Source organism: Protopterus annectens, chromosome 12.part0, assembly GCF_019279795.1.
Source record: "Protopterus annectens isolate FY-2018-M chromosome 12.part0, PAN1.0, whole genome shotgun sequence".
Classification (NCBI taxonomy): domain Eukaryota; kingdom Metazoa; phylum Chordata; order Ceratodontiformes; family Protopteridae; genus Protopterus; species Protopterus annectens.
Genome location: NC_056746.1, coordinates 1,327,182,494 through 1,327,205,474, shown reverse-complemented (window position 1 = coordinate 1,327,205,474; position 22,981 = coordinate 1,327,182,494). Strand labels below are relative to the sequence as shown.

Genomic DNA, 22,981 nt, shown 5'->3' with positions numbered 1-22,981 from the left:
ACACACACACACACACACACACACACACACACACACACACACACGCACACACACACACACACACACACGCACGCACACACACACACACACACACACACACACACACACACACACACACACACACACACACACACACACACACACACACACACACACACACACACACACACACACACACACACACACACACACACACCCACCCACCCACACACACACACACACACACACACACACACACACACACACACACACACGCGCACACACACACACCATGGCCAGAGATATAAATAAACTTTGCAACAAAAAGAAGGAACTTGTTAGAATACCTTGTAAGGCCACAGCCTCTCATCATATTTAGACTATAAAACACCTCACCAAGAAACTGAAGGCAACTGTTTAGACCAGGAAAGCCTGCAATGAACACTAGCTTGCTTCTAAAGTTATGGATAATTGTAAGTCCTGATTCAGCAATATTAGAAAACTAAGGAATGCATCATATCATTCCTCAGAACTTATCTATAATGGCAGCTTGTTTTGTATTCTCTCATCTCCAACATATGGACTAACACATTTGCTGCAGATTTTTTCCCTGAAACTATCATCCTCACCATAAACATAAAGGGGTAATTCCCTACAACTGCCTGTAAGGACCATATCCTTAAAGTGCTCTTCCAAACCAAAAATACTCCTTTAATGGGTCATGACAACATCCCAGGTGGTCTTATTGTCAACAGGTCCTTACTGATCCCTTCCTAAAGTTGATAAACTTAAGCCTTGTTAAAGGCTATGTTCTCTCTAAACATTGGAATAATGTACACTTGCTAATGACAACTACAATGAAACAGTTTTGCTGAAAAACAACTTCAGTCACAAACAAAAAATAAAAAAACAAAATATGAAAAAATTAAAAAAAAATTTATTTTTTTCCCTGAAGGACCAAGACATGTTGCACTTCCCATATAGTAAGAAGCCTACCATTACCACATCCCCTAAATTATATATACTAACTCCATGGTCACACAGCTGTGGCAAATGGGCAAAGCCAAGTTCACTGTAGTGGGACTCATTATAATATTATAGTTGTTTTGCAACTGTCAGGCTCCCTTTTTAAATAGTACACACAATATTTAAGGAAAGAAGTATTTAGGAAGGTTTTATCACACCCCCAAATTTAGAGCCCCCCAAAATGTCATAGCATAGTACAGTACTGGCTAGAGAAAAGAAATCAAATAACATGTTTATTCCATTGCAACACAAATTCAGCAGGCTTTCTGGAAGAACTATATTGCAGGTTAGCCATAAGCATATAAAGGCCATTAGAGCTATCAAATCCAAATACAAATGGACATGACCATTTAAGCCAATCTAAAAAAAAAAATCTTTACCATGATAAATCAAGCTAGGTGATGTCACCATTAGTAACAAATAAGTAGATAACTGCAACAAATATTATTTAAAAGTTATTGGAAAATATTTTAAGCTGTGCTACTGTTGCCTACAATTACTCTGAGATAAAATTCTTATCTAAAATTATTAAAAAAAAAAATAAAACAAAATCATAGCATAAAATTTCAAAAGGAATGAACCTACAGTTGTGTACGAGGATCTTTGTGTTTGAATATCCTTAGTGACACAGCACAGACTATTCATGTGCCACATTATTGGAAAAAAGAGTTACTTCACAATGATTCTTTAACCATGTAGTGATACATAACTCTGCTCATTCTATAAACCCAGTGTAACTCTGCTCATTCTATAAACCCAGTGTAACTCTGCTCATTCTATAAACCCAGTGTAACTCTGCTCATTCTATAGACCCAGTGTAACTCTGCTCATTCTATAGACCCAGTGTAACTCTGCTCATTCTATAGACCCAGTGTAACTCTGCTCATTCTATAGACCCAGTGTAACTCTGCTCATTCTATAGACCCAGTGTAACTCTGCTCATTCTATAGACCCAGTGTAACTCTGCTCATTATATAGACCCAGTGTAACTCTGCTCATTATATAGACCCAGTGTAACTCTGCTCATTCTATAAACCCAGTGTAACTCTGCTCATTTTAAAGACCCAGTGTAACTCTGCTCATTCTATAGACCCAGTGTAACTCTGCTCATTCTATAGACCCAGTGTAACTCTGCTCATTCTATAAACCCAGTGTAACTCTGCTCATTCTATAGACCCAGTGTAACTCTGCTCATTATATAGACCCAGTGTAACTCTGCTCATTCTATAGACCCAGTGTAACTCTGCTCATTCTATAGACCCAGTGTAACTCTGCTCATTCTATAGACCCAGTGTAACTCTGCTCATTCTATAGACCCAGTGTAACTCTGCTCATTCTATAAACCCAGTGTAACTCTGCTCATTCTATAGACCCAGTGTAACTCTGCTCATTCTATAGACCCAGTGTAACTCTGCTCATTCTATAGACCCAGTGTAACTCTGCTCATTCTATAAACCCAGTGTAACTCTGCTCATTCTATAGACCCAGTGTAACTCTGCTCATTCTATAGACCCAGTGTAACTCTGCTCATTTTAAAGACCCAGTGTAACTCTGCTCATTTTAAAGACCCAGTGTAACTCTGCTCATTCTATAGACCCAGTGTAACTCTGCTCATTCTATAAACCCAGTGTAACTCTGCTCATTTTAAAGACCCAGTGTAACTCTGCTCATTTTAAAGACCCAGTGTAACTCTGCTCATTCTATAGACCCAGTGTAACTCTGCTCATTTTAAAGACCCAGTGTAACTCTGCTCATTTTAAAGACCCAGTGTAACTCTGCTCATTCTATAGACCCAGTGTAACTCTGCTCATTCTATAGACCCAGTGTAACTCTGCTCATTCTATAGACCCAGTGTAACTCTGCTCATTCTATAAACCCAGTGTAACTCTGCTCATTTTAAAGACCCAGTGTAACTCTGCTCATTCTATAGACCCAGTGTAACTCTGCTCATTCTATAGACCCAGTGTAACTCTGCTCATTCTATAAACCCAGTGTAACTCTGCTCATTTTAAAGACCCAGTGTAACTCTGCTCATTCTATAGACCCAGTGTAACTCTGCTCATTCTATAGACCCAGTGTAACTCTGCTCATTCTATAGACCCAGTGTATCTCTGCTCATTCTATAGACCCAATGTTTCTAAAGTATTCATAATACAGAGGATTATGAGAGGGTCGCCAATCACAACCTGCTTACTATGTGTTCAAAACATGGACGCCGAGAATTTCAACTTATGAGCAAAGCTCGAGAGGTGAATCTTGACATCCATGTCAGGAGAACAAAATAAAGGGTTATGATTGGAGACCTGGTCATAATTCTTTATAGTACATGGAGATTTATCAGCTCAATGTATTACTGATTACATAAAAAAAGTACTAAGTGTTTTGCCTGCTTTCCATAGAGCACTTGGCGAGCACTGTCAGAAAGACAGTGAAACTCAGTCTCATATTTTTACTCACCTTGCCTGTCAAATATATATAGTTTTGCAAAATGTCAAGATATTCCCTCATAATTTTAGTCTGTTCCTCATAAAATGTGTGCTTTTTTTTTGTCAAATCACTGAGGATTGAAGTCACTAAATAATGACATTCATTTGAATTTCTGACTCCGTATCTTTCAGAAAACTCAGGGTAACATAAATCCTGTTATTCTAGCAAATTTCTAAGTTTGTAAGAGCAAGTCAGAGACACTTTACGGACACAGACAGCAGGCAGAAATAAATCTGTTTTTTACTCCTTCACTGTCATTTCCTGATCAGTAGTGCTAGATTTGACTGCCTAACATTAGACCTACCTGTAACTTGTTAAACCGGGGGGTGCTTAACAATTGTTAAGATCATATCTCACCTTATAGTAGTGCTTAACTGATTTATCTTTGTTCCAGATATCAGAGCATGATCACTGCCTTCCATGCACTACAAAATATCCAGATGTCAGTCATGGCCCAGAAATTAAAGCCCATTATGTCACATTTAACCTGCCATGATCAATGGAGCTTTATCTTAGAGCAGTAAATAATTCCAAACCCTAAATAATCCATAAAGCAACTAAAGCAAAACATTAAGAATGAATTCAAATGCAGACTGTGGTTAAGAATTACATTACATGTGATCCAGCAGGTAGTGCATGAACTATATCTCTGGCTTGTTAATGGGCTGCCAAGGGTACAGAGTTTGAATCTTTCCATCTCATCTACCTACTGTGTTACCTTGAGCATGTCAATTAATCAAACACTGGTTTGAGATAACTGGGAATTTGGGATAGGCCCCTTAATGGTCACATGGACTGCATGCTTAGTAAGTTCCTTTGTATAATTTCTTGATTTTGTATGCACCAGATATTGTTGTAAATATTGACTTGTTCTCATTCTGTATCACAACACATAGTTAACTTGCACTATGTTGTCACATGTGTTTCCAGTGTGGCTAACTTGTGAGTTTTGTGCTGTAGTGATTCATTATTTGTACAAGTATTGATTATATTATGCCTTATCTTGCTTTGTTTTGTCATACAGCTCAGGAAGAGGATGGAACGGGCCCTGTAGCATCCATCTAACCTGGTTAACAAACTTTAAATAGATAATGTAATATAGGTCTCATGTGTGATTTGACCAGAATTAAAGGAAGGGAATGTTCTGTTTAATGTATTAAGTTAGCTAAGGGCTCTTGAATTTCCAATTTATGTACTATATATTATTTACATAGCCTCAGTACCAACCTTAAAATAAAAATAAAGTATTTCCTTTCTGGTTCCATCAAATAACTAACAGGAAGAAACACGATACTCTTTCTCCCCAACACACTAGTATTTGAGCCTTTAGCTAATATCTTAATGTCCAGCGATACATTTCAAGGCTTCCATCCATCCATTTATCCTCAACCTCTTTCCCCATTTTTCCACATGGGGACGGGGTATCATTTCAACTGTGAAAATCATCTATAATGAAGGTTTACACTGCTGGGGCTATCCCTGCCATGGTTGTTCACCATGATTGCTCTTCCATACCACAACCTTGCATCCACACTCACACCTATGGCCATTTTAAAGTGTCCAGTCCACATAATGCATGTCTTTGGAATTAAACAGAGCATCTGGAGGAAACTCAAACAAACTCAGGGAGAACATGCAGACTTTGCACAGAAGGCACCCCAGCAAGAATTGAACCAGAGAACATCTTACTGTGAGGTGGCAATGCTATCCACTGTGCCACTGTGCCGCTTCCATACATACCCAGTAATAAAGACCCCGTAACCAAGCTTGAGGATGACATATTATGGATAGTATACTTTCATGAGTCTGCTCTGGAAAACCTTTGGAAGTCGTTGCATATCTCCTTTGGTAATGATTCTTAGTTCTCCACAGTCTATTACATTTTCCCCATTGACTTTCAAGGATATTTCTTGCAGGCAGTTTAGTATGCTGGAGGTATTCCCAGAAGGAATGTGCAGACTAAGAAAATTTGTTTCACACATGTCTATAATTAAACTTTTCAGTCTAAAACTATACATCTTAGATCTTGTGGACAGACAGCAGTAGTCTGTCCAAACATGTATTTAATGTTCCAATTACTTTATCCATTCCAACCCCCAAGTACTTATTTTATGTTTTCTTTTTGTAGAAGCACAAAAATCCACCCCAAAACCTGGGAATCTTCCCTTATTCTTCAGTACAGTACAGTACAGTGACCAAATGGCTCTTGTTGATAAATTACAGCACATTTCTCCCCATCACATTGGAATTATCTATCCCATAATAGTCATGAGTATATGCAGTAGTATAACATAAAATATTTATCCACTTGAGTACTAATAAGTGTAGGGCAACGATTAAGTAACCATTGCTTATTTCAGTCATTAATGGATACAATCTTGATATCCCAAACCAATTTATCTGTAAACCTCAAGCCATCTGAAAGGTAACTACACTAATTTTTTGGGATACTGCAATTTTACATGCAGTCAATTTTAATTGTATTTGTATGATTAAGTATGATAATGGCAGTGTTTTACAGGAAAGGCTAGCAAGCTTACCAAGTAATGTTTTGATATTACAGATATACCAGATCTGAAGCAAAGACTGCAAGCATTGAACCTGCTTCTGCTGATTCTCCCAGAAACAAACAGGAATACCTTAAAGGTAACAAGGACATGATTAACATTAGATAAAGTCTCATGCCTTCAGTTCACTTTAAGTATTTACTAGTAGTATATCCTACGAGAAGAAGAAAGGAGCTGTTATGGTTTTATTATTCTTTATGCGGTAGCGTTGTTGCCTCACAGTAAGACGCTGTCCGGTTTGATTCTCAGCTAGAGCATCTTCTACATGGAGACATGCATGAATGGGTGTACCTTCGTTGAAGGTTGTGCATCAGGGCTAGTAACTCGGCACGTAAAAATCAACTACCAATCATTAGCGGAATGGAGTTCCGCTGTGGCGACCCCTAACCGGGAAAAGCCGAAAGACTCAACAACATCCTGTGAAATTACTAATCATTTTGATATGTGTCAGTTGTGTTAAAAACAGTTGATTATTGAGCAATGCCCTACAGTTTAATTCCAGTTTTCTGCACTTCAGAAACTGCATCACCAAGCGACATGTTTGATTTCAATTATTTTTAGTTCTATTTAAAACAAAGACACATCACCAGAGCACTCCACGGCGATCAGACCATACACAGAGAAAACTAGTAGCACTATAAGTAATAGTTCAAGCATGTATTATAAAATCCAAGGTTTATTGGAATTCCAAGTTAGCGCTTTCACCCTCATGGGCTTCTTCAGACCTTTTACATCTCATAAAAGTAATGCTAACATTTATACTAAAGCCTCTATACAGTTCTTATATGAACGGACATAATTTGTTGTATAACATTTTATTGATGCATGGCATATACATATGTACATATGTTTTTATATACATAACAAAAATAAATAAATAAATAAAAAATGAAACATTTTTAAATATATTTGTTTTTTATATTTATATATGCTGTTGTGTTTAAGTATTTTTTATATATTCTTTATATATACTTTTATAAACATAGTATATATATTAATATATATATACTTTAACTTTAGAAGTTGTTTTGTAGTATTTATAAACTGTTCTTGAATAAAGCCTTACAGGTGAACACTATTTTACTTAATTAAAGAATGATGTTATAGAGGTTTAGTATAAATGTTAGCATTACTTTTATGAGATGTAAAAGGTCTGAAGAAGCCCATGAGGGTGAAAGCGCTAACCTGGAATTGCAATAAACCTTGGATTTTATACTACATGCTTGAACTATTACTTATAGCACTACTAGTTTTCTCTGTGTATGGTCCGATCGCCGTGGAGTGCTCTGGTGATGTTTCTTTGTTTTAAACTTAATCGGTATAGTTATCAGAGCATTTACCCCTACATCGCTCACTTTATTTGGGTAAAAAATTTTTAGATCTATATTTCATAGAAGAGACAACATTAGAGGTTAAATATAATTTAATATGAGATAAATCTAGCTGGAACATCAAAATACAAAGGAAGCAAGCTGTCATCAATGACTGCTACAGTGTAGGTTACCTAAGGTTCGATAACTCACTAACTTATAAATTATAGTGGTACCATTTCGTCATTCTCAAATGTTCAGATGACCTCTTTCTCATGAAGAACAGAAAAGTCTCAAAGTGGTGTATAAAATCTGTCATCAATGACAGATTAAGTCTGTGTTCCAATTCTTTTGTTTGATATTCTTGCCTTCTTGTTTCCTCTTTCTCCACGGTCATCTTGTCAATGTAATGCTTGGAAAAAAAATTATTTTGATTTTTATGAGAAAGCATTTCTATGTTATAGTTAACTGAACTTAAGTATACTTTGTTATATAAAATGGTGGTTGCAATACAAAATTGAAAAGTACTCTTTCTTATATGAAATGGTAGTTACAATACAAAATGGAAACATGTGAGCCATATTTAATGTATATAAATCATATAAAATCTTTCAAGCTTCAAGCCTGAGTACTTGGGTATGAATCAATATATATTCACTTTCTATAACGCTGATCATATGCCAACATCTTACTATCAACATGGGAAAACAGGCTTATTTATTATGTTTACAAAAAAATATAAGGCAAAGTTAAACATAATTCTTCTTACACCAGATATCAGTGTAGTAAGTATTATCACTGCTCATGCTGCTATATGCTTCCTTATGTGAAAATATCCTTTGAGATGCAGCTGTGCTACTATCTATGCTTTGCACTACTGGTGTATAATATCTATTGTTTTGAATATGCTGGTCTCCTGTATTTGCAGTCTAATATGACAAAAAGTAGCCCCATGAGCAGTGATAACACTTACATGTACAGCAGTGTAGCACCAAACATATTTTAATACTAATTTACTTTTACTGCTGAAAAAGACCAAAACTGGAACTCACAGCAACTCAATAGTCCAACAAGCACAAAAAAGTTCTAGTAAAGTAGTCACGATCCAGTATTCAGTTCCTTTTATTCATCCACAAAAATAATCACTGGTTTAGCGCTTTCATCTACACATCGTAGACTTCATCAGAACACTAATTTCACCTTACAATAACCTATTTAATTTTTTAAATGAAGTTTTTAATTAAATATATTAATATTTTAGTACATGAAGTTTGTATTTAATTTAAAAAAATATGTGCAATAGCTAATTATTTTCATGAATTTATGAATTTTTATGAATTAATCAAATGGCTTCTAGAACTTAGTAATATAGAAAGTAATACATGTAGTTTTTTAACATTTTTTTTCAATTTATTATCAATGTGGAACTATTTTGCTTAGGAATACATGAATGCATTTTAAGATATACCTGTGACTTTAAGCTAATTGCATACTTAATTAATTGATTGTCAGATTTTGGCGGTTATTTTTGTATATATAGGTTATTGTAAGGTGAAATTAGTGTTCTGATGAAGTCTACAATGTGTAGATGAAAGCGCTAAACCAGTGATTATTTTTGTGGATGAATAAAAGGAACTGAATACTGGATCGTGACTACTTTACTAGAACTTTTTTGTGCTTGTTGGACTATTGAGTTAATTTTACTGCTGTCATATTTTTGTCATTTTGCTACCTCTTTTTTTAATGTGCCTTTCTGAGAGATGGTATCCCACAATTATATTTGAAATGGGAGGAGCTTTGTTTTGGAGTATGCAAACTTCCTCCTAATTAACTGTCTAGATTTTTGGCTAGAAGTACCAACTTTTGAAAAGCCTTGTTGAGATTTTCAATGCCTGTAGGTTGAGAGGTATTAGTATTTATAAATGCCTGGAATTTAGATAATGAAAGTAGTTACCATATTCTACGCACCTGTGACTAACCAGGGTGTTACTGCCTGTTGAACTGTGCATTACACATCTATGTATCCAGTGACAGTGCTGATGGACCATGGGTACATTTCCCACTGTATAGTGTAGTGGGATAGGTCAATGAGTTCCCAGTGAAAACACTGATAGACAATGGATATGCTGCCCAAAGTGCACTTTACTTGTGTAAGTATTAATGCCATTGCTGTGTAACAGGCTCCGTTGTGTTGCCACTCATACAGGAAGTCATTGCTCAGTAGATGCATGTGCAGGCAATCACTGATCTGTCATGGAGACAGTAATGTCTAGCCATGTGTAAGCATAGCATTGCCGGGCTCTATATAACATATGCAGCATTACTAAACAATGTTGGTAGCCATCTTGCTATGTAGCAGTGTAATGGAGTAAGGGTGACAGCTGACTTATGAGTGGCAAACCAAAATAAAAAAAAGAACTGTCTGTACCAGTAGCATAAGATAGTGGCATTAATGAATAACTGTGGGCAGCAGGGTCTACAATGTTTGTGATGTTCTTGCTGTACACAATGTAAGTGTTACCTAATATAAGCAGCAGACAAGGAAAAACTTACAGTTGTTATACTGCAGGCAAAATAAGGCAACACAAGTAAAGTGATCAGCTCATTTCCAGAACACTGGTGTTACACAGAACCAGCTGCTGTCATTCTTGTGTAGAAGAACACTGCGATCTGCTGTGGTCGGCTAGCTCAAAACGCTAGGAGCTGTACGATGAGTGTGCACCTGATTAAGTGCATACTATTCTTCTGCACTGAAATTCAGTGGCCTACATTTATGCAGAGTTGTCTTGCTACTCTTGAGGGATACTAATTATATGCACTGGAATGTTCTAGTTTCTCATAAACACTTTATACAGTGCACATCTGCCTTTATTAATCAGACTTACAATTAAATTAGAGGGGTATTATAGAATGCATTAGAATGCATTAAAATTGAAAACTAATGTAACATTTCTGGAGCATTAGACTGTAAACAGAGTTTTTCCTGCATTTGACTTTATTTTGTATCACATTCAAACAATGCAGAGTCTCACTGATGTTGGTCTTAATCATCACTTTGTCTTATGGAATAAAATCATAGCTGAGGTGCCACAGAATTAAAACAATGCTGAAATGCCACACGGAATGTTAAAAATGTCACCCAACTAATCAAGCTTGAAAGCTTATGGTTGATTTTTGAAGAATGCTATTGTTTTTGTTCAGCAGTTAAATGAACCATTCGTCTGACCCGCAAGCCTGCATTTCCTTGCTGAAATGACTAGGTTTGAAACAATCTCTGTTTTGTTTTGTACTTACAGGTTTTGTTGGAATTTCTTAGCAAAGTTGTGTCAATGGAAAAGGAGAACAGGATGAATTTATGGAATGTGTCTACGATCATGGCTCCTAACCTCTTCATACATAAAGGAGTTTCCAATAAAATTCCTGAAGGAACAGAGAAGCAGCTGGCAGAGAGCGCTGCAGATGTTGTTCGGATGCTCATTCACTATCAGAATCAGCTCTGGATTGTAAGTTATAGAGTATAGTTATAATAACCTGCTTACAGCATTGTAAGAAGTTACCAAAATGCATACCAATGACGTGCGGATCATATAGATCTTTAGCCTGATGTTAGATTTAAATTTAATTTGTGAAAACCGTGCCATTCAAAACTATTGTCAATATACATCCTAGAATTACATTGTTCTGTGAGTCAGGTTTCGTAAGTTCAAGGTGTGCTGTCCTATTGTCTTACTCGTCAGTTTGATGTTTAGCAGAACAGTTTGTTATCTTTCCCCTACATGCTATGGGTAGTGTAGTAAGCTGAGGCATAGATTGTTTAAGTATGAAACTTGAAACAAAGGCTTGTAGAGCTAAGTTGTTTCTTTTATTATACTTATTGGATAACTATACTCCCTGTTTATGTGTATAATCCCAGAATTACAAATATCTAGCTCAGACTGACTATTCACAAATCGAATGTACTACACTTTAGTATACTAAATATATTCCCATTTACAGATGTCTGTTTCCTTTCCAACATTCCAATAACCTACCTCCACTGGACCTGTCTGCTGACTACTTTACCTTCACCCATTTAGTTCACTTGTTTTACCAGGAAACAGAACTAGGAATTCCTGGGCTATGTAAGAGTCTCAAAACCCATTCATTCCTGCCCAGGGTCTCTGTAATCATCCATCAGCTCTTCCTCTAGTGAGACTAGGATGGTAGGGATTAGGCCAACTTTCAGAGAATCAACCAAACCTCTGGGCCAGTTGAGTGGCCCCCTCAATGTTTTCCTTAAGCTCCACATAGCATGCAAGTTGCCATACATGACTGTAGCTGGTATCTGGCACACTGCTCATGTAATAAGCAGATGTACTGTCACCTACGTTTTACAGCATATGCTCAGTTGGCCCCTACACATGGGTGTAATACCTAGTGTTCTCACTAGATGTCATCCAAGTGGTGAACCAGAACAACTTTTCTCCTAAAAGGATGGGTGAGCTGACAGCAGCAGTTCACTGCCATCCTCCCGGCCTAGCTATTTAGCACCCATGCTGCAAATCGTGCAGTCAGGGCTTCATCTTTATGTTCCATGGGGCTGGGATATGTAACTTTGTTTTTATGAATGGTAAGATGCCCATACACATTATGAATCTAAAATTGTTGTCTTTTACCTACTTGAGGTTCAACTGTTCATGGATCATTTGTTCTCTGTAGACACTCATCTGTGCACTCAAGTGTGAGATACACAAATACACAGTATAAAATTGCTTTTTTCAAGTCTGTGCAATCTCAGAGGTAGTATATTTATAGTCTAGGTGTGTGTGTGTGTGTGTGTGTGTGTGTGTGTGTGTGTGTGTGTGTGTGTGTGTGTGTGTGTGTGTGTGGGCAGCAGTCTATTGTGTAGGACTGAACGACCCTAATGTCAAATGTATAACACCGACAAAATAAGTTTAATCATACACAATAGCGAAGAAAAAAAAAACAAAAAACAAAAATAATATTGAGAGAGGAAAACTATTTCCTCTCCCAATATTAAAACTAAAACCCCTTATAACACCAGCCTCCAATTTGTCTTAATAGTGGCACTGTTGAGGGAAGTTCTTAATAATGTTACGGTGTATGGTTGGGGAAGGGGAAACATTAGGATTACGGTTAGCACTCATTACTAAAGAGTGCAGGAGGAAACAACAATGTTTCGTAAGCTGCGGAGTACATGGTAGAATACAAATCGCTATTGAGTGAGAAATGTTCTAATGGTTAGAATGCATTTAGGGAACACAAACTCCACAATTACAAATGCAGGTTTTGGCAATGAAGTTTAAGACATAAGGAAGCTCCATAATAAGTCCTGCATATATATATATATATATATATATATATATATATATATATATATATATATTGGGGAGCATAATGAAATAAAATAGCTTTTTAGAATGATCTAAAATATTTTTTAGACCATATTTCTTTTTGACATTAAAAAAATCCATATTCATTGAACTGACCATATAACATGATATAACAAACACATTGATAATATAACATATTATTTCTTATTTTAATTGACTTATTTATTTGTGTGTGTGTGTGTGTGTGTGTGTGTGTGTGTGTGTGTGTGTGTGTGTGTGTGTGTGTGTGTGTGTGTGTGTAAAATTTTTTGTCATGTTGTGTAATACCATCATTCTTCAATAGTATTACATAAATGTAAATATATTGTCTTCATATTATATTGTTCATGGAGCTTTTCTCCTCGGGACTCCATTGAAAATGGGCTCTTATTGGCCCAATGGACTATCCCGGTAAACAAATTTTACAATAAAATAAAATATATTAGATAAAAACAGTTCTTTTACAAAACTAAAGACATGTTTTCTCATTCTACCAATGCCCTGCTTTATTTTTTACATCATTGTTACATTGTTTTTATATTATTTTCATGTACAGTGTTCATGCTGATCTATATAGTCAACATAAGCCGACCCTCCTCCTCGCTTTAAGCATTAACAATAGTATTGCACATAAGTACTTAACTTGGCATAGTTAGCTATTACTTGCAATAGCACATTGGCATACAATTTCCCACTCCTTTTACATTCTCATGTGGAACGACTAGGCTGACATTGTCTCCCCTCTCCATTTCCTTGCTGTTGTCCACTCACCCTGTAATTACTTTCATTTATCACCTCCTCTTTTTACGCCCTCTTGAACTATTCATACTGTACTTTGCATGAGTGTCAAAACCCTGTAGTACCTCTCCATCTTGTTACTAAAGGCTGGTAGTTATACAGCTTTCTGAAGGATTGGCCAGTATCCCTACCTTACGGAAATAATGACAAGCAAGCAAAAAGAAAAACGCAATTTAATTCAATCTGTGAGAAAGAACATAAGCAGAATTAAGCAGACACAGGGAGGAAAAATGTACATGTATACTTTTATTCTTTTGGGACTGGCAAACGTGCTTATTAATACATGGGAAACAGACGTACAAAAGACAGCAGAAGTAAAGAAAATAAGGTAGCGAATGAAAGGAGAGGCAATTTTCTGCAGACTGCTTTCTCAGAGATACTGGGTGCGCAAAGTGATGCAACTAAGGAAATTATTTTTTGAGTTATGATACAGAATCGGAATTGCCTATACATAGGCATTGCTGAGTCTAATTATGGTGGCTTTCAAACAAGCAATTACAAGAGAAATGGAAATCGAAGTCTAAACCAACTTTACTGCAAGTAGTGAAGATAGTAGATAAAACAACTGGAACTGGGATCCGTAGAAAAGGGCAGGAGTGAATTACATAGGAAACAATGAAAAGTGTGGGATCAATACACGCAGAGGAGGAACAAGGTTTAAAAGAAGTCAAGATTTGAATGAGCTATGTAATGTTTGAGTGACTATGACTGGATGGATTATAACTGATGTATAATGTTTGTAGCTACAGTTGTGTCGCACTGTTTGGAATGTTTAATGTTTGTAACTGAGATTGTGTTGCTATGGCTGATTGTCACATTTGTAAATGTAACATGGCCTATGTCATACATGATAATTTAATAAAGATGTTTCTTGTTTAAAAAAATATAAGACTGAGTGAAAAAGTGAGAGGGGAGGAAAGAGAGGGACGGGAGGGGGTGACATGAATGAGTGAAAGACAATAAAAATGAGAAGAAGCGATGCTGTCAGGAGCGAATAACTGGAAAATAGTAAGAGCTAGAGTAAGTGACGTTGTGACGAGTTACACGCTCAGGTCATGTGTGCATCTTCAGAGTTTGAAAAAACGTACTGTAGTCCATAGTACTACATGTTTGTTGGTGCTGCTGCCTGCCTCTTCTTAAATTACAAAATATCCCTATGTGTCTTTGTGCAACACTTACGGTCATTTCTTACAACGGACAGAAAGAGAAGTTAGTGTACATATGTGTTACCGTGGTGTAACCAAGAGGATATAGCTACTAAATTAATGAATGAAAAAATGAGTTTTGATTAAAAAGAGTTCACTATATTCATAAACAATATCGATCATCCCTTACAGAACTTATTTGTGATGTTACCTGTCTGCTGTCCTGACAATAATGTCATTCATGAAAACACAATCGTATTTCTGTAGCACTGTGCTTCCCTGACCTCTTACCAAGCCTTACCAAGCCTACCAGAGGCATGTTCTGTGCATATGAGGCTGTGGGGGAAGCAGAGGTTTATACTGACTTCCTTATGGATGCACATATAAAGGAAAATGGCTAAATATGTCTCTGATTATGACAGATACGACTCTTACATCAATATTTGTAAAAGTAGAAGTACATAAAACCAAGAAATATGAAATATTTACAAAGGAAATCTTAACAGTGAATAAAGTGTAATAGTAGAACACTGGCTGGGGACAACTTATACTTACAGTGTATTCAGATATTACCCTGGTCTCCTCTAGGTTGCAAAGGAAAGCATATTAAAAAGAAAATTTGTTGGCAAATTATCTGAATTGATTCAGATCTTACAAGAAAGTTGAATTTAGACACTAAAAAACAAAACATTGTTTTGCAGTTACTGAAGTTTGTGCCTCAGATCTGCATGTGCTTGTTTTATGTGAGAAGGTGAAATTCTGATTTTATCTTCAGAACCTATTGGTACAACATGTTTTGGGAGGTAGAACTAGGAGATATGGGCAGCAACGGGCAGAGGAGACACATTTCACACTCTGAACTCTTGCCCACTGCAGAGTCCTGTAAAAGAAAGTTTTATAAATCGAGATATATAAAAGTTAAGAAATTCAATCCATTATTTGTAAGCTAAAGTGCATATTTTGTCTTCATATGACAGGGAGTGCATACCTTTAAAAATGGCACCATCTGAAAAAAGAACAACAACTCAACTAATCTGATGTTCAAGTAAAACAAGGAACAGATTAGACTAGCAATCTTAATGAAGCTCTGTCACTGCATTAATTGTGATATTCATAAACATTTCTGTGGTTCTGTTTGCAGATTCCTTCATTTCTGATGGCTCAGATCAGAAAGGTGAATGACAGTAGCAGCAAAAAACATGCGTTTTATGACAAGAGGATCAGAAACTTGCTGAAAAGAAACCCTGTGGATAAGGAGAAGGTGGAAGTCAGCCAGGTAAAGATATGGACAACTATAAATTGTGACTGTGTGCTGAGATACTTTTCTTAAGATGATGCCATTCCAGTGTACTTTCATTTGCCTTCTTCTTAATCATAGATAACACAAACATATTCCAAAGGTCTTCAGTATAGTAAGTCATCACAGTCCCCAGCTCCTCTTTAACATAACATTTTTTCCTCAGATAACATATTAATGAATAGTCATGGGGTATACTACACATAGTTAGATACCTTAGGCCCATATTGTTGTACATGTGACTTGGGTATGGAATAACAGATTTATCCTTGCAGCTGATTGTCAAGCATAACAACTTTACTCTGTTTCAGTATATGCTGTATGGCCTTATTACTTTACTTGTGAAACTAGTTATTCCATGAGCAATAAATGCAATGAACTATTGTTTCCTTCTTTTGTGCATGATTTAACAAAGGCGATTGACTAATGAAGTGTTTTGTGTTACATCGAAGAATATATTTTCTTCCAAACAAATTACTACAAAATAATAATATCCTTGGGAGTCTCAACTCCCTGCGCATGTTCAGCTTATAAATTTCCAAAGCATAATCATCCCTGATTTCTTCAGCCATGCACTTGAATCAAGGGTGCCGGAGCATACCTCTCAACTTCTTAGCACAAGAAATCTGGACAAAGCTTAAAATAATGGGGGGGACAAAGGCGGATAAATAGGGGAAAAATGTAAACATTGCTCTTATAAACTTAGAAAGTTGCTAGCATAATAGGATTTGTGTTAGCATGCATTTTTGAAAGATATGATATGTGAATTAAGTGTGAAGCTCAAATGTATACCATTATTAAGTAACTTCAGTCCTCAGTAATTTGCCAGAAAACTACAAGTGGTTTGATGAACAGCTCAAAAATATAAGCCAAAAATCTAGGCATTCTGCGAAAATCTGTAGAATTGAGAGGTATACGCCACTGTAGACCAAACATTTTCCTTAGGGCAGTTGTATTGTTCCCTGCTTCCTGTTTTTTTTTTTTTTTTCACAGTGGTTCCGCAAGTTATAATCATCCCTGATTTTTTTCCTTTTTTGTCCTGTCCTTATTTAATTGTTTGATTATTGTAAATCACTAAGTATTACCTATCAAACAGACCATGACAATCTACAACAAGTAATTTGATGCAGATAGAACAATACTATCTATATAATATATATCTATCTATATTAGGTAAAGCGGGATAAACCAAGATGTTCTGTAGCACATGGTTCCGGTACATGCTGGCTCTAAAATTTAAACCTGAGATAGCACAATTAGAATTTCAAATTAGAAGCATAACTTATTTATTGCTGTTTCTCTAATTTCTCTTTTCACAGTGTAGAAAGGACAATCAAGATATTTAATAATAATTATTATAAAATATATAGGGTATGTTAATGTTAGAGTTCTTATGGGGCGTAGGTAGCCATTCTGTGCCTTATTGACTCTAGTCATAAGCAATAATCTTTCTCCTAGAATATAATGAACACTTTTCAAATGTACTGAGCAAACAAATCCTGAGTGGGGGTCACTGAGACACTATATGGAGGCTATTAATTGGGTCACTACTCATATTGGGGGCATTAATTCAAGAAATTTACCTTGAGGACAATTGCAACACAAAACAAAAGATAATAACTGGAGAACTGATCATACGTCTTTGTAACACATGTGGACAGTTAGTTGCTCTGTTGTATTCCTAGAAAAAAGGTGTTATAGAATGAAATATCTAACAGCTTTGAAAACTGTTAGTGGCTTCCAACCTGCTACTTCAAGAATCAAGAACAAAACCAAAAATAAGGGCAAAGGCTACAAATGAGGAGCCATTAAATACAAATGGTGCTCTTTATATATAACATTGGTATGGTGACAAGACTTTGCTAACACGCATTTTCTAAAGAGTAAAAATTCTTTGACTATAATGTCCTGCATGATTTGCTTACTCTAAACAGCCCTGCGGCATTGTTTTACAACAATACCCCCCGATGTGCAGTAGTAAGGCCCACCCAAGCGCCACCCAACAGGCTGCCCAGATGAATAAACATGAAGATGGTGAGGAGGAAGTCCGTATGAATATTCATTTGTTATTACCGGCATGCGGTAAACATTCAACTTTTTCTTAGCAATATTTACAATCTCCTTATTTGCGCATCCTTTAACCCCTATTATTTGGTCTACAGTTGTCATGCAGAAACTGTTAAGAGGCATACCGTCAAACAACTGCCATTTAAATCAAAATTGAGCAGTAGCCCACTTAGAACTGGTGACTGTTATAGAGAAGGTGATGAATGTCATGTAATAAATGAGGATAGTAACTACAGATTTTTAAATGCAAATGTAAACTTCATAAAGTATACAGTAAGCTATAGTAATTCACATCTCATCTACAACTGTGTACATTAAAGTTGTCACTGTTAACTATAACTGTGAACACAACTGTAATGCAGATGTTGAAGTATAGTACTTGCTGTAAAGGAAATACAATTTCTAGTACTTACCTGATGCTCTTTAATGTATATATAATTCACAAGTTACACACACAGGTGGTGACTTCTGCAAGTAAGAACCCCCCATGTGTATATAAATACAAATATACTAACTCCGAGAACGAATTACTTTGAGGAAGCAGGGAAACTACATTATTATTATCAACCTCTTGCTTCAAGAATTTGTGGCAAAGACGTCCATGTATCCATGTAGCTCAGACATATTACTTTTTTCCCCTGCACTTTTTGCAGGAGGGGCAGTCCCCCCCCCCGCACCCCGCTGTGTATATAAATACAAATTTACTAACTCCGAGAATTAACTACTTTGAAGAAGCAGGTAAACTACATTAGACTATGAATATTCATGATGTCACAGGTAAGTCTGCATGACATGTCAATTGTGCATCATTTGCATGCTACATCACAGCCATTAGGCATGTCAATCACTATGTCCACGCCCATTCCTGTGTGAAACGGAAGGGTGGTACTGTTGTAAAACATTGCCATCCATCTTATATAACAAATGTAAAACTTTTAGAATTAATGCAGCAAAGATTTGAACCAGCCTCAAGGAAATATAAATCAGTGACAATCATGAGGTATGTTAAGCACTTCTTTTCTGGTTGGTGTTTTTGCAGTGGATTGCAGCTTTTGTCAGATGATTTCCAATGCAGTTCTGTGGTCCCACAAGCACAGAACTGCATTCTATGTGTGGCATCATAAAATGTACTTAGTAAAAATAGTGCAGGTTATATGCAAGAACTTTGCTATAAACAAATCATTTTCTGGAAAAAAAAGAACTTTGCTATAACAAGATTTGTCTTACCTATATAAAATAAAAATCTCCAATGAAGGAAGGAAAAAGAACTAGAAAAACAAATTTCTGATTTGAGCACTTTCGTTCTTTATCAAACTTCAACAGAAATCTTTCAGCATTCAAATATGAGTTAGAGAAAAATTCAAAAGTAAAGGCTTAATAGACAAGGGAGAAAGCTCCGTCCACAATGTGGATGTCATGAGGTATCTATTCCATTTGAGTAAACATTTTATGTTTATATTACCATTCAATGCAGGGGGCATGTCAGCATGCAGCCTGACTTGCTACTGTAGTTCCTTAATCTCAAGCAAGTTACTACTGTCACCAAAAGGCACAACAACTTTCTCAAGAACAGAAAAATTAAAACATGAAAACTGGGAACACACAGAGCTATGCTTGGCTAAAGCATTGTTAAAGTCAGAGATTCTAATAGTTCTGCAATGTTCTCTTTATTCTGTCACTTAGGTTACAAATAGTCTTAAACCAATGTAGAACTGTAAAACGATCCACAGTATGAGCAAATTCTGATGTAAACAATGCAACTGGAAGCACAATTGAATACTTCTGTAAACATTTGGGTTAAACTCTGTGCTGACAGAAAGAGCTGATATCCCACTAAAATGTATTTACAGCAAATATAATGACCACATAAGAACATGCCTGCATTATTAGGAAATGACAAATTTTACCACTTTTTTTGTAGATTCAAATAAAGATGTACACAACATAGTTTTTTTTTTAACAAAATGAGGGGGGGGGGGCGAAACCTTGGCAAAGTTCTTGTTTAACATTAATAATGCTCCAGTTTGTGATGATGCATTGTCTAATGTTGTTGGAATCCATAGAGATTGGAAGTGGAAAATGAGAACTCTCATAGCCATGATTTTTAAGGATGTTAGTAAACCCATATTTTAAAATGAGTTGGTGGTGAGAATGCTTGTAACTGTTAACTTGTTCAAAGCAAGAGTAGATGAAATCTGCAGGGTAGCTTTTTTCTAAAAAAAGCCCTTTGAGAATTTCACATTCTCTAAAAACCATGCTGTCTTCATTGACAATTCTGCTGATGCATACATATCGGCCTTTTACAGTATTCTTTTTCATAAAGGTGGGATGTTGACTGTTGAAATCCAGGTAATTGTTTCTGAAGGTGTCTTTACGATATATTGGAGAGCAAAAACAGTAACATAAAACATCAATAGACAGAGTAATGTTTAAAAAAATGTACTTCTTAACCAATTCCTGAAATAGTAAAATCAAGGAAAGAGATGCTGTCCCTGATACTATTAATGAAAGCATCAAGATATGAGTGGGAACCTAACCACAGAAAAAAACACATCATCAATGAAATGCTTATAAAGCCCGACTTTGAGACCTTCCAAGTTAATAAGAATGCTTGCTTCCCAAGCATTAAGCACTAAGTTAGCATATGCTGGAGCCATTTTTGCTTCCAGGGCAACAGTTTTTTTTCTGATGATAGATTTTCTCACCGAAAATAAAAAAGTTGCTGTCTAAAACAACCTGTAGCAGTCTACACGATTCTAACTTTCTCTGGTTCCATCTTAACATGTACAGTGAAGTATCTTTCCACCAAGCCAATACCTTCTTCGTGTGGAATACTAGGACACAAGGCTGCAATGCCAAGGGAAACAAGTAAAAAACAACTGCAAGGAATAGGATTAGGAAGATTGTGGTTTTCAATGACAAAATTAAAGACTTAGTTTAAAAATTCCCAAGAGTCCTTTAAGTAAGCCAGGGAAGACAGAACAATGGGGTTTACCCAGGAACAAAGTCTTAGCTATGTTCTGTCATATGATTTTTGCTGTAACAGTGTTATTTTTCTTTTTATTTTGGCATGTAATTAATGTGCTCCTTGTGTTACACTATTGCTGCACACATTTACTTGTTTGAAAATATTAGCACTAGGAAATATTACAGTATTTTCTGCTAAGTAATGGTTAGCTGGATAGCACAAGACTTTTTCTCAGGAGTCAGTGGATAACAATTTGTTGATGGAAATGTAGACAGAGTTCCTCAAAAATGCTAATTAAATCATGAAGTCAAATTCATATTTTCCATAGCTGCATAGTAATTTAAAACAGTAAATACTGCCAGAGACTTAATTAGTTTCTTATTGTTTCCCAATTATTCTAAATCTTTGGAAGCATAATATGCAACAATGCTTAACTTGTAAAGTAATTTTTCTTAATTCCAGATTGCTTTGCCTGTTTGAGAAGCTTTCACTGATTAATCTGTAAATGTACTGATCCTGCTCCTTACTCATGCATTTGATCAAAGCATGTTAAGAAAATGGAGTGAAAATACTCATGCATTTGTTAAATGCATGTTAAAAAAATGGAGTGAAAGAAGAGTTAATGAATGCTACTTCACAACCCCCTCCTACCTAACTCGTGGCACGTGCATCTGACTACTAGCTCATAATTCCTAAGCAGGCAACAGGATTCATCTGCTTATGTGATGACCTAGTGTGTACAGTGCATACATGATGAAAATACCACTTTGGTCAGTAGATGTCATTATAGATGAAATCTCGAATTATTCAGGTGAAGAAAATTCAGAGTTGATATTTAAGTAAAAGTGGTAGAGGGAGTGAAGCCCTTTGCATGGGGGTGTGGAAGGCTTTTACTCAGTAGCTATGCAGAATACAGTTTATAACATGATTTTGTTCAAAAGCAAAATTCTCACTCAAGATCTAGATGTCAAATGTTATACAGCACAGTATATGTTTAGTGATATGTTTCTGTTGGATAGGAACTATGTGACAGCAATAACATTTCTAGATATTTGTACATTCATATTCTGTTGAATTGGTGTTGGCATTCTGTCCATGTTTACCACAAGGATCATTTAGACTTATGTTTAATTGCTAAAAAGCAAAAATGGCCACATATAGTGGATGTGGTTCACACTGTGAGAAGCTATCTTGCAGAGGACAAATATAAAGAGGTAGATTGAACAGACTTCAATAGAAAAAATGCTTTCACAGCAGGAGCAAAGTCTACAACATGTATTGTAGGGTGCCATATGTTCTGTATCACTTAATTTATATAACAACATGTGCAGTTACCAGACAATGGGGTAGTTTATCAATGTACTCAGTAAAGGCCATTCATTATATCAGTCTGTATCAAAATGACTTCAGCAGAATGGTCTACAGTGGAATGAAAAGACACCTGATAGGACCTCTATTATAATGCACAACATAGCAATGCATTTGGTCAGGAACAAAAAAAGACCCTTGGAGAAGGTCACTACTGAAACCTTTTTTTCTTCCAGTCATACCACTGACCATCAGTCTTTCTTCCTGCTGCTCTGTTAGGTCATTTATTCATGCAAGTCCAAGGGCTAAACTCACAGGTTCATAAGCATTTTCCAGGAGACAAGAGCCAAGTATCTGGGTATAGTGCCATTGTCCTAAGGGGTTGGTGTTTTTCACTCTCCTGTATGTGAACATCACTGCTGGACTGGATCAGCAATAGGGAGTAGCCTGATCATGCAGCCTTCCCCAGACATGTAGGGTGACCATGTCTACTATTGTCCAGCTCCCGAGTATGGCCATCTTCTGAGTGCAGACCTCTGTCAGAGCTCCACTAAATAGATAGATCTCATCACACTCCCTTCCCTCAGGATAGACACATTCCCTCAATGCCTTGCTATCAAGTGTCCAAGCCACTAATAAACTCATGTTGCCCAGGCT

General features: G+C 36.3%; 1 protein-coding gene across 1 annotated transcript in view; it reads left to right on the top strand.

Moving 5' to 3' along the window:
- Positions 1–22,981, top strand: part of ARHGAP40 (Rho GTPase activating protein 40) — a 442,695-nt gene that overhangs the window by 396,078 nt on the left and 23,636 nt on the right. The window contains exons 10-12 of the mRNA XM_044090378.1: positions 6,056–6,138; positions 10,666–10,872; positions 15,826–15,960. Coding sequence (XP_043946313.1) covers positions 6,056–6,138; positions 10,666–10,872; positions 15,826–15,960 — 425 coding nt within the window. The remainder of the gene's footprint in view (positions 1–6,055; positions 6,139–10,665; positions 10,873–15,825; positions 15,961–22,981) is intronic.